This window comes from Hylobates moloch, unplaced genomic scaffold (assembly GCF_009828535.3).
Source record: "Hylobates moloch isolate HMO894 unplaced genomic scaffold, HMol_V3 SCAFFOLD_1, whole genome shotgun sequence".
In the NCBI taxonomy this organism is placed as follows: Eukaryota; Metazoa; Chordata; class Mammalia; order Primates; family Hylobatidae; genus Hylobates; species Hylobates moloch.
The window spans coordinates 35934590-35959318 of NW_026652276.1; the positions used below are offsets into that span (position 1 = coordinate 35934590).

At 41.1% G+C, this 24729-nt stretch overlaps 1 protein-coding gene and 1 pseudogene across 1 annotated transcript in view; both read left to right on the plus strand.

Moving 5' to 3' along the window:
• Window positions 1–19568, plus strand: part of NDUFS1 (NADH:ubiquinone oxidoreductase core subunit S1) — a 39666-nt gene extending 20098 nt beyond the window's left edge. The window contains exons 13-19 of the mRNA XM_032754811.2: window positions 1361–1490; window positions 6819–6979; window positions 9676–9830; window positions 11974–12149; window positions 13123–13257; window positions 13357–13429; window positions 15982–19568. Of these exons, the coding sequence (XP_032610702.1) occupies window positions 1361–1490; window positions 6819–6979; window positions 9676–9830; window positions 11974–12149; window positions 13123–13257; window positions 13357–13429; window positions 15982–16073 (922 nt within the window). The 3' untranslated portion in view covers window positions 16074–19568. The remainder of the gene's footprint in view (window positions 1–1360; window positions 1491–6818; window positions 6980–9675; window positions 9831–11973; window positions 12150–13122; window positions 13258–13356; window positions 13430–15981) is intronic.
• Window positions 19569–23637: 4069 nt separating this feature from the next.
• LOC116810402 (glycine cleavage system H protein, mitochondrial-like) lies at window positions 23638–24179 on the plus strand (annotated as a pseudogene).
• The last annotated feature ends 550 nt before the right edge of the window (window positions 24180–24729 follow it).

Genomic DNA, 24729 nt, shown 5'->3' on the forward strand with positions numbered 1-24729 from the left:
GACGGGGTTTCACCATGTTAGCCAGGATGGTCTCGATCTCCTGACCTCGTGATCCGCCCACCTCGGCCTCCCAAAGTGCTGGGATTACAGGCGTGAGCCACCGCGCCCGGCCACAAACCAGTTATTTTCTAGCATGCTTTCTGTCTTTTAGATTTACATCTTAGAGATGTATAAAGGGGGTAGCCATATAGTTTATTGTCTAAACTAGGGGAGTGAAAGAGGGAATTAATAATTACATCAGGATAACGGGGAAAAAAAAAAGCACTATCTCAGACAAACCAGACTGTGTAGTCACTGCACTTACGACTTTTTGGAGGAACTGGAGCCATAGTTCCCTGCTGTAGAGAATAAATATGAATAACATAGTCTATTTTCATGAATTATGAAAATGTTTAAATATCCTTAATGGATAATTAAGAGATAATTGACCTTGCCATGTAAATACTGCAAAATAAAAATTGCAGATTAATTCTAAAATCAAAATTTTTTTAGGCCGGGCGCAGTGGCTCACGCCTATCATCCCAGCACTTAGGGAGACTGAGGCGGGTGGATCACCTGAGGTCAGGAGTTCAAGACCAGTCTAGCCAACATGGTGAAAGCCTGCCTTCTACTAAAAATACAAAAATTAGCTGGGCATATAGGTAGGTGCCTGTAATCCCAGCTACTCAGGAGGCTGAGGCAGGAAAATCGCTTGAATCCGGGAGGCGGAGCTTGCAGTGAGCCAAGATCGCACCACAGCACTCCAGCCTGGGTGACAGTGAGACTCTCTCTCAAAAAAATAAATAAATAAATAACTTTTATAGCTGGCTTAATAGCATTTCTTTCTTTCTTTCTTTTTTTTTTTTAATTTTTTATTTTGAGGCAGAGTTTTGCTCTTGTTGCCCAGGCTAGAGTGCAATGGCCCAATCTCAGCTCACTGCAACCTCTACCTCCTGGGTTCAAGTGATTCTCCTGCCTCAGCCTCCCAAGTAGCTGGGACTACAGGCATACACCACCATGCCCAGCTAATACTGTATTTTTAGAAGAGATGGAGTTTCACCATGTTGGTCAGGCTGGTTTCAAACTCCTGACCTCAAGTAATCCACCTGCCTTAGCCTCCTAAAGTGTTGGGATTTACAGGTGTGAGCCACTGCGCCTGGTCTAGATAGCATTTCTACACAGCAAATTAATGTATTGAATTGCCTTGGCGTGCCTTTTTGCAACACTGTTTTGAAAGGTACATAGTAAATCATATCTGTTAAATGTATTGTCTGTGCTTTTAACATTTTGTAATAGTAAACAGATGTATCACTTAGGATTGATGAGACCAGTAACTGCTTAGCTTAGTTGTTTACTTCTTAAAATGTTGTTTTTATTTCAGCTGGCTGCATAATGACTTAAAAGTGGCCCTTATAGGCAGTCCAGTGGACCTCACTTACACATATGACCACCTGGGAGACTCCCCCAGAATTCTTCAAGACATTGCTTCGGGAAGCCATCCATTTAGCCAGGTGCTCTCAACTTATATGTATCTACTCTTGTTGATTTTTAATTATTATTTAAACTTAACTGTTTTTGTAATAATCTTATGTAAGTGTTAAAACTTACACCAGGTTGGGCGCGGTGGCTCACGCCTGTAATCCCAGCACTTTGGGAGTCCGAGGCAGGCGGATCACCTGAGGTCAGGAGTTCAAGACCAGACTGGGCAACACGGTGAAACCCTGTCTCTACTAAAATACAAACAAAAGTTAGTGTGTACCTGTAGTACCAGCTACGTGGGAGGCTGAAGCAGGAGAATTGCTTGAACCCAGGAGGCGGAGGTTGCAGTGAGCCAAGATTGTGCCACTGCACTCCAGCCTGAGCGACAGAGTGAGACTCCGTCCCACCCCCCAAAAAACTTACACCAATACAGAAAAGAACATGAGGAAGAAAGTAAAACATTACTTAAAATTCCACCACCCCAAAACAGGTATTGATAAAACATCATAATCATCTCTCCATTTATACGGAGAGCAAAGCAAGATGGATGAATAGTCAAACAAAAATGACATCATACTCTACATGCAGTTTTTATTTACCAGAGTTTAATTTTCTTGAAATTATCTGAAAAGAAATCAAAGTAAAACTGAAAGAATTGCACTTTTAACTTCATTTAAATCTTTCTTTATTACAAAAGGAGTTATTCCTTAAAATTTTACCAGTCCTCCTATTTTCGTACATGTTTTTTTCATTTGAGTTCTTTCTTTAATTCATTTTGTCGTTGGCTTTATTGTTTTGCTTTTCCCAAAGGTGGCTCATGGGTGCCTGTATTCCTTGAGTTCTTGCTTGCTTGGGAATGTCTGTTCCTGAAGAGACAGCTTGTCAGGATGTGAAATTCCAGGGTCAGACTTTTTTTTTCTCCCCTTTCTGAGCTTATAGACACTGCCTTTTGTTAGTGAAGAAGCATGTAAACTTTATTCCCCCGCCCCGCCCCAAACCCTGTCCCGATTATCTTTTTTTTTTTTTTTTTCCTTGGCAGGGAGATGAAGTCTCGCTCTGTCACCCAGGCTGGAGTGCAGTGGCACGATCTTGGCTCATTGCAACCTCCGCCTCCTGGGTTCATTCTCCTGCCTCAGCCTCCTGAGTAGCTGGGACTACAGGCACGCACCACCACACCTGGCTAATTTTTGTATTTTTAGTAGAGACAGGGTTTCACCATATTGGCCAGGCTGGTCTCCAACTCCTGACTTTGTGGTCCATCCGCCTCGGCCTCCCAAAGTGCTGGGATTCTGATTATCATTCTTGAAATTCAGTAACTTCACCAAAATAGGTCTTAAAGGTGAAGACATCACTATAAGACTATAGGACAGAATGTACTTTCAGTCTAAAGATACGAGGTTCTCATTATTTTAGAATATATGCGTGGTGGTGGAGGTGGCTGAAAAACTAAGGAGTTGGCCAGGCATGGTGGATCACCTGAGGTCGGGAGTTTGAGACCAGCCTGACCAACATGAAGAAACCCCATCTCTACTAAAAATACATAATTAGCTGAGCATGGTGGTGCATGCCTATAATCCCAGCTACTCGGGAGACTGAGGCAGGAGAATCGCTTGAACCTGGGAGGTGGAGGTTGTGTTGAGCCGAGATTGCGCCATTGCACTCTAGCCTGGGCAACAGGAGTGAAACTCTGTCTCAAAAAAAAGGAAAGAAACTAAGGAATTTCTGGCCAGGTGCAGTGGCTCACACCTGTAATCCCAGCACTTTGGGAGGCCGAGGTGGGCGGCTCACCTGAGGTCAGGAGTTCAAGACCAGCCTGGCCAACATGGTGAAACCCCGTCTCTACTAAAAATACGAAAATTAGCTGGGTGTGGTGATGGGTGCCTATAATCCCAGCTACTCAGGAGGCTGAGGCTGGAGAATCGCTCGAACCCAGGAGACGGAGGGTGCAGTGAGCTCAGATCATGCCACTGCACTCCAGCCTGGGCGACAGAGCGAGACTCCATCTCAAAAAAATAAATAAATAAATAAATAAAAACTAAAGAGTTTCTGTTTGTCACACAAGGGGGTCTGGAGATAGGCACATTGAAAGCTGATGCAGGCTGGGCGCGGTGGCACACGCCTGTAATTCCAGCACTTTGGGAGGCCGAGGCGGGTGGATCACAAGGTCAGGAGTTTGAGACCAGCCTGACCACCATGGTGAAACCCTGCCTCTGCTAAAAAAAAAAAAAATCCAAAAATTAGCTGGGTGTGGTGGCCTGTAATCCCAGCTACTTGGGAGGCTGGGGCAGGAGAATCATTTGAACCCAGGAGGCAGAGGTTGCAGTGAGCTGAGATCACGCCATTGGACTCCAGCCTGCGTGACAGAGTGAGACTCCATCTCAAAAAAACAAAAAGAAGGAAGAAAAAAAAAAAAAGCTGATGCAGTTGTCCAAGGATATCATCAAAGAGAGCCTGCCTTCCTGCTTTGCTGTCATCGGTGCATTTGCTTGCTCACATGTGATTGTGTGTCTCTCTCCTTGTGGTTCCAAGATGGTTGCTTCACTTACAGTCTCAGGTGTAGGGAAGAAGGTGATGTGCAAGAGGATGAAGTAGCAAAGCACAACTTGTTTATTTTGAATAGAAAAAAAATTATGATTAAAAGATCAAAAATATTAAAAAATATTCAGTGAAAAGTCTTCCTTTCTCCTAATTCCCATCCCCATGTGATAGGTGACTGCTATTTTCAGAGAATGTTTTCTTTTCTTTTTTTCTTTTTTCTGTTTTTTTTTTTGAGACAGTCTTGCTGTGTCCCCAGGCTGGAGTGCAGTACGGTGGCATGATCTCGGCTCACTGCAACCTCAGTCTGCCAGATTCAAGTGATTCTTGCCACAGCCTCCCGAGTAGGTGGGACTACAGGCGCACGCCACCATGCCCAGCTAATTTTTTTTTATTTTTAGTAGAGACAGGGTTTCACCATGTTGGCCAGGATGGTCTCGATCTCCTGACCTCGTGATCTGCCCGTGTTGGCCTCCCAAAGTACTGGGATTACAGGCGTGAGCCACTGCGCCTGGCCTGATAACGTTTTCTTCTATAATAGATTTAAATATATTTTTCATTAATTCTGTTACCTTCATTAAGAACTCTTGATGTGGTGGCTCACACCTGTAATCCCAGCACTTTGGGAAGCCAATGCAGGCAAATCACCTGAGGTCAGGAGCAAGACCAGCCTGGGCAAAATGGTGAAACCCTATCTCTACTAAAAAATACCAAAAAAAAAAAAAAAAAACAATTTGCTTGGCATGGTGGCACGTGCGAGTAATCTCAGCTAGTTGGGAGGCTGAGGCAAGATAATAGCTTGAACCTGGGAGGTGGAGGTTACAGTGAGCCGAGATCATGCCACTGCACTCCAGCCTGGGCAAAAGAGTAAGACCCTGTCTCAAAAGAAAAAAAAAAGAACTCTTGGCAATGCAGTTGTCAAATCTTCTTTTCTATATATATTTTTTAAGGTCTCACTCTGTTGCCCAGGCTGCAGTGCAATGGCAGAATTGTAGCTGACTGTAGCCTCAAACTCCTGGGCTTAAGCAGTCCTCCCACCTAAGCCTCTCCTGTAGCTGAGTCTGCAGGCATACACCACCATGCCCAGCTAATTTTTATATTTTTTTGTATAGATGGGGCTCATTGTGATGCCCAGTCTGGCCTCAAACTCCTGGCCTCAAGCAATTCTCCCACCTCAGCCTCCTTAAAATGTTGGGATTACAAGCGTGAGCCAACCTTGCCTGGTTTTTCATATCTGTGCTTTTTTCCTTTTTCCATTTGTTTTGTATCCTGTACCCTGTCTTTCCTGTCCCTGTATTTAATCATATTTTCTTTCTTTTCTTTTCTTTCTTTTTTTGTTTTTGTTTTTGAGACGGTCTGGCTTTCTCACCCATGCTGGAGTGCAATGGTGCTGTCTTGGCTCGCTGCAGCCACGACTGGGACCACAGGTGCGCACCACGATGCCTGGCCAATTTTTTGTAGAGACGAGGTTTTGCCACATTGCCCAGGCTGCACTTGAACCCGTGGGCTCAAGTCATCCACCCACTTCGGCCTCCCAGAGTGTTGCAATTACAGGCGTGAGCCACTGCACCTGGCCTATTTAGTTTTTTATTGTTTCTGGAATGGTATTTATTATTTGTTTCTCTTCCAGTTCTTTCCTGAATTCGGTGATGAAAATCTCCTTACTATATAATACTCTCTACAGTGTTGCTTCTTTGAGTTTTTAAGTGAGAAACTGTGTGTTATTTTTCAGTGTCTTTGAGACTGTTAAAAACTGTTTCTGTCAACGATTCACATTTCCTTGGCAAGTTCCTCTTGTGATTAATGTATTCCTCTTTATAATATCTCAGCATAATTTCCATGCTGATTCTTTGATTGTGGCCAGCTATTTATTGAAGAATGACACAAAGGATGGGTGGGAGAATGAGACGTGTATTCTATAACTTTACACGTTTTGTTTTGTTTTTGAGACAGAGTCTCACTCTGTTGCCCAGGCTGGAGTGCAGTGGCACAATCTTGGCTCACTACAACCTCCACCTCCCAGGTTCAAGCAATTCTCGTGCCTCAGCCTCCTGTGTAGCTGGGGCTACAGGTACATACCACCACGCCTGGTTAATTTTTTTGTATTTTTAGTAGAGACGGGGTTTCGCCATGTTGGCCAGGCCGGTCTCGAACTCCTGTCCTCAAGTGACCCACCCGCCTCAGCTTCCCAAAGTGTTGGGATTACCGGCGTGAGCCACCACCCCTGGCCTATAACTTTACATCTTATTTGCCCATCTTCTGTGAAATCTGTAGTTTCCTTTACTCTTGGGATGCATTCTCCCAGTTTTTGTCATTCAGAGTTACTATGGTTTAAAACAAAGCCTTAAAATTGTAGGTATTTAACATTGTGATCTAGTGATCATTGCTTTCCCTGCCTCCTCCTCCCTATCTGTGGCATGGTAGGTAGATGGAAGATAGTAGACATGATACTTAAGCATGGTTTTTCCTGTTCTTTAATTACCATCTGAATCTCTGGAGAGAAGTTCCCCAGTGTTTCTGGGACCCGCCCATAGTTATTCTGACCACAGGATAATTTGCTAGGCTTTTTATTCTGAATAATTACTTTTAGAAAACGTGTCTTAGCTGATACTCACTCAGGCATATTTCACAGTAGCATTGGCAAGATGCTTTGGATTAAACTAAATCTGGTTGTATATGTGTGTCTGTATGTTGGGCTAACAAATTGAAGACATTCGTGTTACACCTAAGACTTGGGACAACATACATTATAGAGGCAAATATGGTTAGGTGTTCAGCTTACTTGTAATATTTTAAAACCAAAGTTTTTTTTTTTTTTTTAATAGGTCCTAAAGGAAGCTAAAAAACCAATGGTGGTTTTAGGCAGTTCTGCACTCCAAAGAAATGATGGAGCAGCAATTCTTGCAGCTGTTTCTAGCATTGCACAACAGATTCGGATGACTAGTGGTGTTACTGGTGATTGGAAAGTTATGAATATCCTTCATAGGTTTGTTGAGTAATTGCTTTATATACTATAAATTCAAGTAATTTTGTGTATATGTATGTGTTCCTGATACACTGTTAAATTTAATTTACAAACAACATTTAGCAACATTATACCAGTTACACATGTGAAATAGACCTTTACTCTGTGTGAGAAGAGCCCAAGATGATAAGGAATATTAAAAATATTTGAAATAACAGTGAGTGTTGAGAAAAAAAGTGAAGTACTTTAAAAATTGTTATATTAATTATACCTTGGTTCAAAAATTGCAACAAATTCTTTAATTAAATGATAAAAATGTAAGCTAATATGAGAATTCAGCTGAAGGATTTCTTTTTTTTTTTTCTTTTTAATTATTTGGCTTTTTGTTTTGAGACAGGGTCTCAGTGCAGTGGCGTGATCATAATCCACTGCAGCCCTGACTTCCTGAGCTCCAGCGATCCTCCCACCCCTGCCTCCCAAGTATTAAATGGCTGAAACTACAGGCGCATGCCACATGCCCAGCTAATTTTTTGTTTTTGTAGAGACAAGGTCTCACTATGTTGCCCAGGTTGATCTCAAACTCCTGAGCTCAGGTGATACTTCTGCCTCAGCCTCCCAAACTGCTGGGATTATAAGCATGAGCCACTGCACCTGGCCTTTATTTCAAACCATATCAATAATGCAGGTTTAATTTAGGTAAGTTGAAAAGAGACAGATATGTGCAGAAATGGAGCTGATCCTTATTCTACAATGTGTAGATAATTATTACTGCTATTTTCATGCATTTTCTTCTAGTTTTTTTTTTTTTTTTTTTTACCCTGTGTAGTATTTTATTTTTTTGAGACCAGAGTCTCACTTTGTTGCCCAGGCTGAAGTACAGTGGCACAATCTTGGCTCACTGCGGCTTCCCCCTCCCAGGTTCAAGCCATCCTCCTGCCTCAGCCTCCCAAGTAGCTGGGACTATTGGCGTGTGCCACCACACCTGGCTAATTTTTTTATTTTATTAGTATTAGTATTATTATTTTTGAGATGGAGTATTGCTCTGTTGCCCAGGCTGGAGTGCAATGGCACAATCTCAGCTCACTGCAACCTCCATCCCTCAAGTTCAAGCAATTCTCCTGCCTCAGCCTCCTGAGTAGCTGGGACTACAGGCACGTACCACTATGCCAGGCTAAGTTTTTGTATTTTTAGTAGGGACTGGGTTTCACCCTGTTAGCCAGGATGGGCTCGATCTCCTGACCTCAGGCGATCTGCCCACCTCAGCCTCCCAAAGTGCTGGGATTACAGGTGTGAGCCACCACGCCCGGCCTAATTTTTTTATTTTTAGTAGAGACGGGATTTCACCATGTTCACCAGCCTGGTCTCAAACTCCTGACCTCAGGTGATCTGCCGCCCTCGGCCTCTCAAAGTGCTGGGATTATAGATATGAGCCACTGCACCTCACAGCTGTATAATATTTTTTAGTTACATAGGTGAAATTATACTGTGAATACAATTTTGTATCCTGGTTTTAATAGGTTTTCATTGCCAAATGAGAATTTCCTACTATGATCAGAATTTTTTTTCTAGAAATTGTAAATAAAAACGTTAATGGCTAATTGATATCATGAATATACTATAAATTTTTTTAGCCATTTTCTTTTTAATATGTGTGTTGATGGTAGTTTTTAACTTCTTAAATAATACAGTGATGCACAGATACCTTTGCACTTGAAATTATCTTCTTAGGATATATTTCTAAAAGTAGAACTATTGGGGCACACAGGATAACCATTTCTGAGCCTTTCGAAGCATGCTTCCAACTTGTTTTAGGTACTCAGAATGGCTATTTCTAGATAGTTAACAAATAGCAAGCTAAACCAAAACAACAACCCTGGTATTCAAAGTATATTTATTCCAGACCTCTTCTTTAAAAGATTATTTTCTGCTTATAAGAGTAATATATATTCATAGAAAAAATTTCCATAAGGTTTTGGTTTTTTCATTATGGTTTTTGCTGAATTATAGTTTAATGAGTGGTTTTTCAATTTCTCCCTTTTCATTTTCGAAATAATCTGATTTTTCTTTTATGAATATGTATGGCTTATCATGTTTTATGTCTTACTTTATTGAATAAGAATCAGACTTAAAGCAATTACAGTTGGCATAAAATTTCTAGAATTATTTCATTCAATACTATGTCATGGAGAGACAGAGCGTCCTAAGAATCTGACATTTCTTTGGTTGCCATTCTCAAAACAGTAAAAGACTGCTGTTTCTGGTTTTAGCGTCTATTTTAAATGGGTAAGAATGGGATTTTTGGCCAGGTGTGGTGGCTCACGCCTGTAATCCCAGCGCTTTGGGAGGCCAAGGCGGGTGGATCACCTGAGGTCAAGAGTTCAAGACCAGCCTGGCCAACATGGTGAAACCCCATCTCTACTGAAGATACAAAAATTAGCCGGGTGTGGTGGCATGTGCCTGTAGTCCCAGCTACTTGGGAGGCTGAGGAAGGAGAATTGCTTGAATCCAGGAGGCAGAGGTTACAGTGAGCCGAGATCATGCCACTGCACTCCAGCCTGGGCGACAAAGTGAGACTCTGTCGCCATGAAAAAAATAAAATAAAATAAAATAAAATGGGTTTTTTGACATTGTTGAAAGGAAATTATTCCAAAAATCACATTTAATTTTTTACATTGAAAACACTGCAGTTATGGTAAAATTCCGTAATTGCTTTGCAGGATTGCAAGTCAAGTAGCTGCTCTGGACCTTGGCTATAAGCCTGGGGTAGAAGCAATTCGGAAGAACTCTCCCAAGGTGCTGTTTCTCCTGGGAGCAGATGGAGGTTGTATCACACGACAGGATTTGCCAAAGGATTGTTTCATTATTTATCAAGGTAAGTATCACCTGTGACACCAGAAACAAAAGAGAGTAGTACATTGTGTATGTTAGAAACCATTTAGTAATATATTTAGTGAACTGAATGTTTTCCATTTGAGAATTTTGCCTTCCCCTACTCCACCTTCTTTTTTTTTAAACAAACCGAAAGTGTTATTAGTTACATAATTGATACTGCTTTTAAGAATTATTACCTGCCGGGTGTGGTGGCTCACACCTGTAATCCCAGCACTTTGGGAGGCCAACGCAGGTGGATCACCTGAGGTCAGGAGTTCAAGACCAGCTTGACCAACGTGGTAAAACCCTGTCTTTACTAAAAATATAAAAATTAGCCGAGCATGGTGGCGGACGCCTGTAATCCCAGCTACTCAGGAGGCTGAGACAGGAGAATCACTTGAACCTGGGAGGCAGAGGTTGCAGTGAGCCAAGATCATGCCATTGTACTCCAGCCTAGGCAATAAGAGTGAAACTCCCTCTCAAAAAAAAAAAAAAGTTAAACCAAAATATATGAACTAAATCCTGTTCCTTGGGTGCCGTGGCTCATGCTGTAATCCCAGCACTTTGAGAGGCTGAGGCAGGAGGATTTGTTGAGCCTAGGAGTTGTAGACCAGTCTGGGCAACATAGGAAGACTGTATTTCTACAAAAAATTTAAAAATTAGCTAGGCGTGATGCTGCATGTCTGTGATCCCAGCTACTTAGGAGGCTGAGGTGGGAGGATCACTTGAGTTCAGGAGGTTGAGGCTGCAGTGAGCCATGATCACGCCACTGCACTCCAGCCTGGGTGACAGAGCAATAAAAAATGTTATTTTTAATAAAATTAAAATAACATAAACAAAATAAACTAAAATCCTGTTTTTAGTCCTTTAAGAAGTAATCATTGATGACAGTTTTGATATGCGTACTTCATAACATCTTCATACACATATACAAATGTGCACAAATTATATTAAACTATATATTATTCTACAACTTTCTTACACTTGATTCAGATGTTTCTAAAGGTCTTCTTTTCTAAATAACTTTTTTCTTCTGCCAGTTGTTATTAATGGGTGGTAGTGTTTCCAAATTTTTCTGTAATTTTTCGTTTATGCCTTTTTCAGTATTACTGTCATATTCCTGTCTTTGCATCCTCCCCCATTTCAGTCTGCTTTACCAAATTTCACAAACTGGTACATCTGAGCAGTTCTACTTTGCAAGCATTTCTACTTTGTAAGCATAAGTATACTTATTTGCCTATTTTATATGTGTGTATGATATTATACATATTTGTATTTGCATAAAATAGTCTGAGAAGATACTTTTTTTCTTTAAAAAAAATTTTTTTTTTTTTTTGGAGATAGAGTCTCACTCTGTCACCCAGGCTGGAGTGCAGTGGTGTGATCTCAGCTCACTGCAGCCCCTGCCTCACGGGTTCAAACGATTCTCATGCCTCAGCCCTCTTGAGTAGCTGGGATTACAGGCACACACCACCACATTGGGCTAATTTTTTTGTATTTTTAGTAGAGATGGGGTTTTGCCATGTTGGCCAGGCTGGACACAAATTCCTGGCCTCAAGTCATCTGTCCACCTCGGCCTCCCAAAGTGCTGGGATCACAGGCATGAGCCACCGCACCTGGCCCCCAAATGCTTTAACGATAATTTTCTTTGGGGCCGGGCGCAGTGGCTCACACCTGTAATCCCAGCACTTTGGGAGGCCGAGGCGGGCGGATCACGAGGCCAGGAGATCAAGACCATTCTCGCTAACACGGTGAAACCCCGTCTCTACTAAAAATACAGAAAATTAGCTGAGTGTGGTGGCGGGCACCTGTAGTCCCAGCTACTTGGGAGGCTGAGACGGGAGAATGACGTGAACCCAGGAGGCAGAGCTTGCAGTGAGCCAAGATTGCATCACTGCACTCTAGCCTGGGCGAAAGAGCGAGACTCCATCTCAAAAAAATAATAATAACTTTCTTTGGGAAGGGAGTTGAATTAGGGGTGAGGTGGGCTTTAATTTTTATTACTTCACTACTATTTTATTTTAGTTTTAAAAACTTTTGTGACTTTACAAAATGGGATTTAAAATGATATATACTATCTTCATGTACAGTAGAAAATCAGTTTTTAATAAAATTTTGGTTTGCCATTTTCCATCTTTGTGCAGGACATCATGGTGATGTTGGGGCTCCCATAGCTGATGTTATTCTCCCAGGAGCTGCTTACACAGAGAAGTCTGCTACGTATGTCAACACTGAGGGTAGAGCTCAGCAGACTAAGGTAGCAGTGACACCTCCTGGCTTGGCAAGAGAAGACTGGAAAATTATAAGAGCACTCTCTGAGGTATAATTTCTGAGTCATTTCTTAGTGATGCTACTAAAGGGATATTTGATATTTTAACCTGTTAGAATGATTTTCAAAGTCAAGGAAGATGCCAATCTGAAATGCAGAGATGATTTGAATAATTTCTATAGAAAACAAGTATTCAGAAACAGGAATTCAAGGTTACAGTGAGCTCTCATTGCACTGCTGCACTCCAGCCTGAGGGACAGAGCAAGACCCTGTCTCTTAAAAAATAAAGGAACTTGATATTGGTGCTTTTATTTTATTTTATTTATTTTTGAGACAGAGTTTTTCTCTGTTGCCCAGGCTGGAGTGCAGTGGTGTGATCTCAGCTTACTGCAACCTCTACCTCCCGGGCTCAAGCGATTCTTGTGTTTCAGCTTCCCGAGTAACTGGGATTACAGGCATGTACCACCAAGCCTGGCTAATTTTTGTATTTTTAGTAGAGATGGGGTTTTGCCATGTTGGCCAGGCCGGTCTTGAACTCCTGGCCTCAAGCAGTCCTCCCACCTTGGTCTCCCGAAGTGCTGGGATTACAGGTGTGAGCCACTGCACCTGGCCTGAAATTGGTGCTTTTATTGTTGAAAATTGTTGGCTTGTCTTTTGCCTGAAAATATATCTGTTAGCTCTTTATTGATGTAAAAGTAAGCATCCTGACTTTTAAAATAATAATACATTGTAAACTTTGTGTATTATTAGTAACAGGTTAGCAAAAACATTTGGATTTAGCATAGCATTGTCTCTTTAATCATTTCATAGTGTCACTAATGTACTGACAGCTGTGAATGAATTAGAATTTTTGATATTTGTGTTCCCTGCTTAACTGCTTCCTTCATAAATGTATGTCTGCTAATGGACACCAATAGGTTTTTCAGTAGTGCTGCATTATTTCACCATAGTTAGAATTATCTATTATTTGATATTTTTAAGTATTAAAGCTTTTTGTTGTTTTTGGGGACCTGACATGTTGTAGATTGCTGGAATAACTCTTCCATATGATACTCTGGATCAAGTAAGGAACAGATTGGAAGAAGTCTCTCCTAATCTTGTTCGATATGATGATATTGAAGGGGCTAATTACTTCCAGCAAGCAAATGAGCTCTCAAAGGTAACAGCTCGCCTATGAGCAGTTTTCATAATGTTGTATCTACTGGTGTAACAGTACTAGTTTTCCGTATTATTGTTGATCTCTTCTCTTTTTGTGCAGCTAGTGAACCAGCAGCTTCTTGCTGACCCACTTGTTCCACCTCAGCTAACTATAAAAGACTTCTACATGACAGGTATGTAATTGTCAACATGACTCTGCCAAATACGAAAGGTAAGAAGTAATCAGATCACCTCATTTGGTGTTATAATTCCAATTTTGTGATTGATAGTGTTTGCAATTGTTAATCTTTGAAGGTTTTCAAACATTGGAACTAACGTAAGCATATTTTCTGATTCTACTCTAGTTTTTTTGTTTCTGAAATGTAAGCAAAGTTTGAAAATCCAAGTAATTAATAGATTTTAAATATAAAATTTTGCTGTTGTAAGGAAAGTCACTGTGTAGCAATTTAGGGTGAATTTTCCAAAGTGGCAAATAACTGCAGGTTTTTCTGAGAATTATAAGTGGAACAATCAAAACATTTTAATGTGAAACATGTTAAACTGCTTCTGATGTAAATTGTTAGGAATGTTTTTAAGGAACGCAGACAGACTGAAACTTGTTTATTGCAGATTCTTAGAACAGTGGATACAACATCTAGGTTATGAGGTATTTAATAGTTGACAGATTATTTTAACTAATTTTCTATCTAAAAGCACATAGAACTCTTAATTTTTTTATATAGTTTGTATCTAAGTTTTTTTAATAGGTATTTTAGTTAGATAATAAAGATTACCTTCATTGTAAAATAATACCTATGCTCAAAAGCACAACAAAAAAATCACTTCTCCGGTATTTATCTGCGAACTTATGAACACAAAGAAGGAAACAAGACACTGTAGTCTTCTTGATGGTGGAGAGTGGGAGGAGGGAGAGGTGCAGAAAAGATAAGTCTTGGGTACCGGGCTTAATTCCTCGGTGATGAAGTATTCTGTACAACAAATCCCCGTGACATGAGTTTACTTGTGTAAAAAGCCTTCACATGTACCCCTGAACCTAAAAGTTTTTTTTTTTAAAAAAAGAAAAATCACTACATTCCCACTATCAAGAAATAACTATAATTATTTTTAACATTTTAGTCACTCTTCCTCCAGGGACATACATATGCATTATATACATATATAATATTATATTAATTATCTATTGTTATTTATATGTAATTATTACTGTTTACGTGTGTGTGTGTGTGTGTGTGTATAATTTTTGAGATGAGATTTTACTCTGTCACCCAGGCTGGAGTGCAGTGGCACAATCTTGGCTCGCTGCAACCTCTGCCTCCTGGGCTGAAGTGATCTTCCCACCTCAGCCTCCTCAGTAGCTAGGACTATAGGTGCATACCACCACATCCAGCTAATTTTTGTATTTTTTGTAGAGATGGGGTTTCGCCATGTTACCCAGGCAGATCTCAAACTCCTAGGCTCAAGCAGTCCGCCCACCTCAGCCTCCCAAAGTGCTGGGACTACAGGTGTGAGCCACCACCCCTGGCCTATATATTTTTTAGTTAAACAAAAAGTGAGATTAGGCCGGGTGCAGTGGCTCATGCCTGTAATTCCAGCATTTGGGGAGGCTGAGGGGGGCAGATGGCTTGAATCCAGGAGTTTCAGACCAGCCTGGGCAACATAGTCAGATCTTGTCTCTTAAAAAAAAAAAAAGTGAGATTATTCACTTGCGGGTGGGGGTTGATAGCTTTATTGAAATATAATTTACATACCCTAAAATTTAGTCATGAAGTGCACAATTCAATGTATTTTAGTACATATGCTGTTTTGTAACCTTTTTCAATACTAGTATTGTACACATTTTTCCTATATTTATTTATTTATTTATTTTTTTGAGACAGAGTCTTGCTCTCTTGCCCAGGCTAGATTGCAGTGGCCTGATCTTGGCTCACTGCAAGCTCCGCCTCCTGGGTTCATGCCATTCTCCTGCCTCAGACTCCCGAGCTGGGACTACAGGCATGTGCCACAACACCTGGCTAATTTTTTGTATTTTTAGTAAAGATGGGGTTTCACCGTGTTAGTCAGGATGGTCTCAATCTCCTGATCTCGTGATCCACCTGCCTCGGCCTCCCAAAGTGCTGGGATTACAGGTGTGAGCCACCGCACCCGGCCTTTCCTATGTTTTTAATACTTTTCTATAATTTTTTTTTTTTTTTTGAGACGGAGTCTCGCTCTGTCGCCCAGGCTGGAGTGTAGTGGCGCGATCTCGGCTCACTGTAAGCTCCGCCTCCCGGGTTCACGCCATTCTCCTGCCTCAGCCTCTCCGAGTAGCTGGAACTACAGGTGCCCACCACCATGCCCGGCTAATTTTTTGTATTTTTAATAGAGACGGGGTTTCACCGTGGTCTCGATCTCCTGACCTCGTGATTCGCCCGCCTCGGCCTCCCAAAGTGCTGGGATTACAAGCGTGAGCCACCGCGCCTGGCCTTTTCTATAATTTTTTAATGACTGCATACTGGTGCGCTGTCTAGCTGTTCTATAGTTATTTGATTGTTTCCAGGGATAGTTATTGAAAGCATTTGGCCAGTAAGGGGTTTATTGTTGGAATCTGTTGGTTACATATAATTACATATACTTGCATAGGGCCTTATAATCTTTTTTCTTCCCGAATATGTGCACCATTAAAGTTTTAGTATGTGCTTTTTAAAAAGTTGTATTATCAAAATGACATTTTCTTAATATCTTTCAGATTCAATTAGCAGAGCCTCACAGACAATGGCCAAATGTGTCAAAGCTGTCACAGAGGGTGCCCAGGCAGTAGAGGAACCATCCATATGCTGAAGCATCTACTAGGATCCCAGTTTTGCTGCAGATAATTAATGGACAACTACAGTGCAGTGATCCTTTACAGGTTTATTTCTTTGTAAAAAAAAAAAATCGGAATCATGTAATATTTAAGGTTATACTATGCCTATTTGAAAATGATATTAGTTATCAACTTTGCAGTTTGAAAAACATGTATTGTGTGTAAAGGTTAAATAATAAAACTTTATGCAGATGCTCTTAAAAGCATTGATAACCTTTGTGACGAATATAAAGAAATCCTTAAATTACGAGTTGTTGGCTTATCTTCGTAAATAATTTATGTCTATAAAATGGATGAAATGAAAAGAGTTTCAATTAAAACCCACTTTTTTCTAGTGCTAAAGAAAAGATTTAAGCACTTTGTCAAGCTGGGTAAATAGGAAAAATATATAATCATGCTCAGATATGTATCTGGGATAATTATAATTAATAATAATCATAGTAACAATGGCTAATGATAATTTAGGTTTATTATATGTGCTAAGCACCCTGGTTTTACATGCATTATCTTCTTTTGTTCTTGCTACAACCCTGTGAGATAGTAGTAGTATCTCATTTTACTGATGAAGACTGAAGCCTGGGTATATTAAATAGCTTGCCCAAGGCCATGCAGCAAAAGTCACCAACTCAAACCTACTTCTTATTTACTCCAAAGCCCGTTGTTCTTAACTGCAACATATCATTTCCTCTCATTAATATTGATTCTATAGGTTGTTACTTCTAAAAATTAGTATTGAGTTTAATGGTGAACACATTTTTCTATTTTCTCTTGAATCTGCTTCTGTAATGTCATGGTGATTTATGTGGCTTTTTTTTGTGTGTGTAAGTTATACATGTATGCATGTATACTTATGAGACCTCCCTTGGAATGAGGGAGGTCTCAAGAGATATAATTTAGATTCTCATTGATGTTCTGTATTCATTATCCTAACACCATCTGTAGTGTTAAATCAACTAAATTATTTCAGTAATAGGAGACAAAACACCCAGCTTTCATAATTTTTAATTGTCAAAACTGAAAGGAATCAGAATAAGGATCATTGAGAATTTAAAAAAATAAAAAAGGAAGTAAAAATTTTACAATTAGGAGATAATTAAAAATAGATAATTTTTTTTCTTTGTTAATCAAAGGTTGGGTGTGGTGGCTTACACCTGTAATCCCAACACTTTATGGGGCCAAGGTGGGTGGATCGCTTGAGCCCAGGAGTTGGAGACCAGTCTGCGCAACATGGTGAAACCCCATCTCTACAAAAAATACAAAAATTAGCTGGGTGTGGTGGTGTACACCTATAGTCCCAGATACTCGGAAGGCTGAGGTGGGAGGATCACCTGACCCAGGAGGTTGAGGCTGCAGTGAGCACCACTGCATTGGAATGCACCACTGCATTCCAGCCTGGGCAATAGAGCAAGACTTTGTTTCAAACAAACAAACAAAACTATGTTCACAATTTTTTTGTTTTGTAATCCTTATTCTTTTCTGCTTTCACTAAAAGCTCAGCCCAAGTATAGGATGCCCTTTTCCATTTGTTTTTTTTTTTTTGAGATGGAGTCTTACTCCGTCACCCAAGGCTGGAATGCAGTGGCATGATCTTGGCTCACTGCAATCACCACCTCCCTCATTCAAGCGATTCTCCTGCCTCGGCCTCCCCGGTAGCTAGGATTACAAGTGCACGCCACCACATCCGGCTAATTTTTGTATTTTTAGTAGAGACAGGGTTTCACCATGTTGGCCAGCTTGGTCTTGAACTCCTGACCTCAGGTGATCTACCCGCCTTGGCCTCCCAAAGTGCTGGGATTACAGGCGTGAGCCACCGTGCCCAGTCTAGGATGTCGTTTTCCTGATACAACAAAGGATAAGGTTTTAGAATAATAGTATGTTACAATATCTTTAAGAACAGCAGGTGCAGTGGCTCACACCTGTAAGCCCAGCATTTTGGGGGTTCAAGGCAGGAGGATCAGTTGAGGCCAGGAGTTCAAGACCAGCCTGGACTGCATAGCAAGATCCTATTTCTACAAAAAAATGTAAAACTTAAAATTGCACAAAATTTGTCACCTGTACCAGCTTTTAGAACTGTTTATCTTATCCTCCTCAGTGATACATCATGAAGTTGTGTGATTTGTCTAAAATGCCCAGTTGCCTGAAATTGTATAAATTCTTGCCAAAAGTGTTTGAATTTAATACAAACTTCCCATCTCTTACCTCTTAGCACTGTGCTCATCTTGAGGGGACATAGTCCCAGTTTTGTATTTTACATAATACTCTTAGTGAATATGTGTAGACTTCATATGGTTGTGGGTAAGAGAATACTGCATTCAGATAGAAATGATGTATGGCTAAGTTGATCCGAGATCCTTGGGCTACCTGCTAGGCAGCTTGTGGTGAACAATCATAATCTCTAAAAAATACCTTGTCTGGACTGGGCACAGTGGCTCACACCTGTAATCCCAGCACTTTGGGAGGCTGAGGCAGGTGGATCACTGAGGTCAGGAGTTTGAGACCAGCCTGGCCAACATGGTGAAACCCTGTCTCTACTAAAAATACAAAAATTAGCCGGGCATGGTGGCACATGGCTGTATCCCAGCTACTGGGGAGGCTGAAGCAGGAAAATCACTTGAACTAAGAGTTGAGGTGGAGGTCGCGGTAAGCTGAGATCACACCATTGCACTCCAGCCTGGGTGAAGAAGCAAGCCTCCATCTCAAAAAATAAATAAATAAATAAATAATACCTTGTCTGGGATAAGTAGTGCTAAGTCTGTCTCATGGGCACATATTAGTGTCGTAATGCCAAATACTAAGGTTATTGTAAGCATAAACATTGAAGATAATTGCTAGAGAAAAATAGACTGAAAAAGAGTCCTCAGATGTAAGAAAAATACATGTAGATGAGAGTAACCTGTCTGGTAGAATTATGACATTATAAGCAATGAAGGAATCACCAATGAGAAAATCTACAAAGGCTCAAGATCAAGTCTCTTTAGGTGAATAAGGCAATCTAGAAAGACCTTGGAATAATAATACCATTTCCTGAGGACCTTCTAAATAAGTGCCATTAAGGCTTTAAATACATTAAGGCTATTCTTCACAAACCTCTGCTAATGGTAGGTATTAATTGAAACTCAAGAAATATCAAATAACATTTATGGTTACACAGCTAGATACTAATGGCAAGAGTGTTTAATTAGAAGTACTTTTACTATCGCAGGTTGCCTCAAATGAAAACATTTTGGACAGCAATATAAGGTGAATAGCTGAGCATGATGGCACACGCTATAGCCCCAGCTACCTGGGAGGCTGAGGCACAAGGATTGCTTGAGCAAATGAGTTTGAGTCCAGCATGGATAACTGTATTCCTGCCGCCTGCTTGTATTCCTCTCCTCAAAGGTGCTTTTTCCTTCTCTGCCACATGACTAGCCTGTGAATTTTCCAAACTTTTATGCTCTGCTTCCCTTTTAAATAAAAGTTCCAACTTTAAGTTATTTCTTTGCTTCCATATCTGATTGTAGGCTGCTAGCATCAGCCAGGCCACATCTTGAATGCTTTGCTGCTTAGAAATTTCTTCTGCCAGATACCCTGATACCCTAAGTCATCACTCTTAAGTTCAAACTTCCACAGATTCCTAGGGCCTGGACACAATGCACCCAAGTTATTTGCTAAAGCATGACATGGATGTACCTTTATTCCTGTTCCCAATAACTTCCTCATTTCCATTGGAGACCTCATCACTCTGGACTTCACCATATGTCTATCAGCATTTTGGTCACAACCACTTAACAAGTCTCTAAGTTCCAAACTTTCCCTCATCTTCCTGTCTTCTGAGCCCTCCAGATTCTTCCAGCCTCTGCCTGTTACCCAGTTCCAAAACTGCTTCTACATTTTCCAATATGTATAGCAGTGCCCTGCTGTCAGTATTAATTTGTTTTAGTCTGTTTGCATTACTATAAAGGAATATCTGAGACTGGGTAATTCTTAAAAAAGAGAGATTTAATTGGCTTACCGTTCTGCAGGCTGTTCACAAAGCATGGCACCAGCAGCTGCTTCTGATGAGGACCTCAGGAAGCTTACAACCCTGGTAGAAGGCAAAATGGGAGTGAGCATATCACACGGTGAGAGAGGGAGCAAGAGAGAGGAGGAAGTCCCAGACTCTAAACAACCAGATTTCACATGAACTAAGAACTCACTCATCACCAAGGTGATGGTGCCAAGCCATTCATGAAGGATTTGCCCCATGAATCAATACCTCCCACTAGGCCCTACCTCCAGCATTGGGGATTACATTTCAACATGAGATTTGGAAGTGACAGACATCGAAACCATATCAGCAACATAGCAAGACCCCCAACTCTTAAAAAAAAAAAGTTGAATATATATCCAAAAATATCTTAAACTCCATATGGAAAGCCTCCCCCCTCAAATTTGTAGTAAATTATATTATAATGAATACATTAATTAAAAATATACTTGGCCTGGCACAGTGGCTCAAACCTGTAATCCCAGCACTTTGGGAGGCCGAGGTGGGCGGATCACCTGAGGTCAGGAGTTTGAGACCAGCCTGCCCGACATGGTGAAACCCTGTCTCTACTAAAAATACAAAATTAGCCGGGCATGGTGGCACATGCCTGTAATCCCAGCTATTCACTCAGGAGGCAGATGCAGGAGAATCACTTAAACCCAGGAGACGGAGGTTGCAGTGAGTCAAGATTGCATTGTTGCACTCCAGCCTGGGTGACACAGTGAAACTCTGAAAAAAAAGTAAAAATTTAAAAATATATTTGACAATACCCAGTACTCAATTTATTGTTTGTTGTTGAAATTAACATTTTCTTTAAGAGTATTTCTTCATCTGTAAAATGAGGATAAAAATTGTAAAATTGTACTTACTTCCAGCCTCATAGAGTTGTTTTGTTTATTACGTCAGAAAGCTTGTAAAAACCTTAGGCCTATTTCCTGACATATACTAAATGCCCCATGTGCCAACTGAGGATGATCATTGCAGGAAAATTTCATAGACGATGAGGGAAAGTGATGCCTAAAATAATCTCCAGCTTATTAAGAAGTGCATTCCTTTTTGTTTGTTTGTTTTATCTGAGACGGAGTCTCACTGTATCGCCAGGCTGGAGTGCAGTGGCACAATCTCAGCTCACTGCAACCTCCACCTCCTGGGTTCAAGCGATCCTCCTGCCTCAGCCTCCCGAGTAGCTGGGACTACAGGCGCATACCACCACGCCCAGTCAATTTTTGTGTTTTTAGTAGAGGTGGGGTTTCACCATGTTGGGCGGGATGGTCTTGAACCCCTGACCTCAGGTGATCCACCTGCCTCAGCCTCCCAAAGTGCTGGGATTACAGATGTGAGCCAGCACACCCAGCCTGGCCATCTTTTATAAAAAGATGAAGATGTCAGAATTCCCTAATAAGATTCTGGCTCTGTTACCCAGACTGGAGTGCAATGCATGGCATGATCTCAGCACACTGCAACCTCCATCTCCTGGGCTCAAGCCATCCTCCCACTTCAGCCTCCCAAGTGGCTGAGACTACAGGCACACGCCACCACACCTGGCTAATTTTTGTATTTTTTGTAGAGACAAGGTTTTGCCATGTTGCCCAGGCTGGTCTTGAACCCCTGAGTTCAAGTGATCCGCCTGCCTCAGCCTCCCAAAGTGCTGGGATTACCGGCATGAGACACTGTACCCGGCCCCTAATAAGTTTTAAATAACCAATCTTAAAATATTTTAATAGTTACATAGCACTTTAATTAGTTTGCTGATTTAATTTAGCCCAAGGGACAAGGATGTTAATGAGAAAACTGACTAGATTTCAGATCATAGATTTTAAGAGAACAAGGATCTGAAAACCAAATACCCTCTGCTTAAAGTGTTTTTTGTGTTTTTCACTACTGAAAATGTTTAGAGATTGACTTACCTATTGCTGATACTCAAAACATCTGATATCTTAATATTTTTAAATAACTCACACTAAAAGCATATGTTGAAAATGGCAATGTATAGTCTGAGACTGGTGATTAGACTGGACTAAAAGCATATGTTGAAAATGGCAAATGTATGGTCTGAGACTGGCGATTAATTTACAGTATTGGCACCTAAAGAGATACTGAGATGAATAACTTATTAATTTCCTTCTTAAAATCATAATTTTGGATCTGCAAAGGACTATACAAAAAAAAAAAATCTAGTATTATACCTGCATTTTATAATTGTGGAAATGGAGACCAGAAAGAATAAGAGGCAAGTTAGAGGCAGATCTTGGGTTTGGATCAGCTCTTCTAACGCCTGATTCTGTGACATTACAAAGCCTGAAATTCAGCTTCAACATCTACTAAACATTTGCAGAGTATCAGCTGGGTGCGGTGGCTCTCACAAGGCCAGGAGTTCAAGACCAGCCTGGCCAAGATAGTGAAACCCCGTCTCTACTAAAAATACAAAAAAAAAAAAAAAAAAAAATTAGCTGGACGTGGTGGCAAGACGCCTGTAATCCCAGCTACTCTCTAGGCTGAGTCAGAGAATTGCTTAAACCTGGGAGGCGGAGGTTGCAGTGATCCCAGATCGTGTCACTGCACTCCAGCATGGGGGACAGAGCAAGACCCCATCTCAAAAAGAAAAAAAAATTTTTTTGCAGAGTATCTACTGTGTGTCAAGTACATTACCCAAGACTACAAAGAGAAATACAATTTAGCTAATGTCCTCAAGAAGCTAACAGTATACTAAAAGAGATATGTAGGCATCAATTATAGTAATGACATAACATATTCTAATAGAGGTAAGTACATAACACAGTGGGCGTGGCTAGTTGTCTTTGTTTCTGCTGTTAAAACAGAATATCACAGACTGGGTGATGGATTGATTGACTGATTGATTGAGGCAACTCTGTCACCCAGGCTGCGGTTCAGTGGCATGATCACAGCTCACTGCAGCCTCCACCTCCCTGGATCAAGCAATCCGCCTGCCTCAGCCTCCTGAACAGCTGGAACTATGGGTGTGAGCCACCATGCCCCACTAATTTTTATTTATTTTTTTATTTTTATTTTTTTCTGAGACAGAGTCTCAGTCTGTCGCCCAGGCTGGAGTGCAGTGGCACAATCTCAGCTCACTGTAACCTCCACCTCCTGGGTTCAATTTTCCTGCCTCAATCTCCTGAGTAGCTAGGATTACAGGCGTGTGCCACCACACCCGGCTAATTTTTGTATTTTTAGTAGAAACGGGGTTTCACCATGTTGGTCAGGCTGGTCTTGAACTCCTGACCTCATGATCTGCCCACGGCCTCCCAAAGTGCTGGGATTACAGGCGTAAACCACCGCGCCCAGCTAATTTTTAAAAATTTTTTATAGAGACAGGTCTCACTATGTTGCCCAGGCTCGTCTTGAACCCCTGGGCCCAGGCGCTCCTCCCACCTTGGCCTCCCAAAGTTCTGGAATTACACGTGAGCCAACACACCAGGCCCAGGCTGGGTAATTTATAAAGAAATTTACTTCTGCCTCCCCGCCGAGTGGCTGAGGCGTAGCGCTGCGATCCCTGCACCCCTGGGAACATGGCGCTGCGAGTGGTGCAGAGCGTGCCGGCCGTGCTGTGCAGCCTGCACGCGGTCCTGGCACCTGCCGCGCCCTGCCCGTGGAGGCCCTGGCAGCTTGGGATGGGCGCCGTCCGGTCGCTGCGCATGGGACCCGCTCTTCTCTGGGGAAGCGTTGGGAGATGTTTACTGTAGTCTGCCTGAAGTTAGGACAAAATTGAACAAACAAGGTGAGTTTGGTGCTTTGGAAAGTGTGAAAGCTGCTAGTGAACTCTATTCTCCTTTATCAGAAGTAACCGAAATTAATGAAGCTCTTGCAGAAAATCCAGGACTTGTAAACAAATCTTGTTATGAAGATGGTTGGCTGATCAAGATGACACTGAGTAATCCTTCATAACTAGATGAACTTATGAGTGAAGAAGCATATGAGAAATACATAAAATCTATTGAGGAGTGAAAATGGAACCACTATAAATAAGCTAGTATGAAATAACGCAACCCAGCAGAGTTGTCCTAAATTAGTGGTGGATAGAAGACTTAGAATAGCAACTTTTAGCATTACCCATGGGAAAAAAAAACTACTGTTAACACTGTTAATGAAAGAAGATGCCTTTTAACTTTCTAATGATTGTAGATAAACATAATACGTGTCTTTTTCACAATATCCTATGATTTTTAGACTAGGCTCTAGTATTCAGAATTCGTGAAATTATCCATGGTAAAAATTAGTTATAAAAATTACATAATTCAAAGATAATGTTGTTATTCTTAAGCCTTATGTAATATTGTAACTTGTGTATGTCCATACCTGGATTTGGGATGAAACACTTAATGATCTTTCCATTGGAAATAACTGGGAATGAAGAAGTTTTTGTTGCTTGTACAGTGTCAGATGAAGAACAACACTATCTTAATTTTGCAATACACTACATTTGCTGGTGCTATTTTTATACAGTGAAGCAACAGCTTTGCAGCAAAATAATAAAATACTTCATTTAAAAAAAAAAAAGAAAAGAAATTTACTTCTTACAATTCTGGAGGCCAGGAAGTCCATGATCAGGTGCCAGCATCTGGAAAGGGCCTTCTTGCTGTCCTCCCATGGCAGAAGATGGA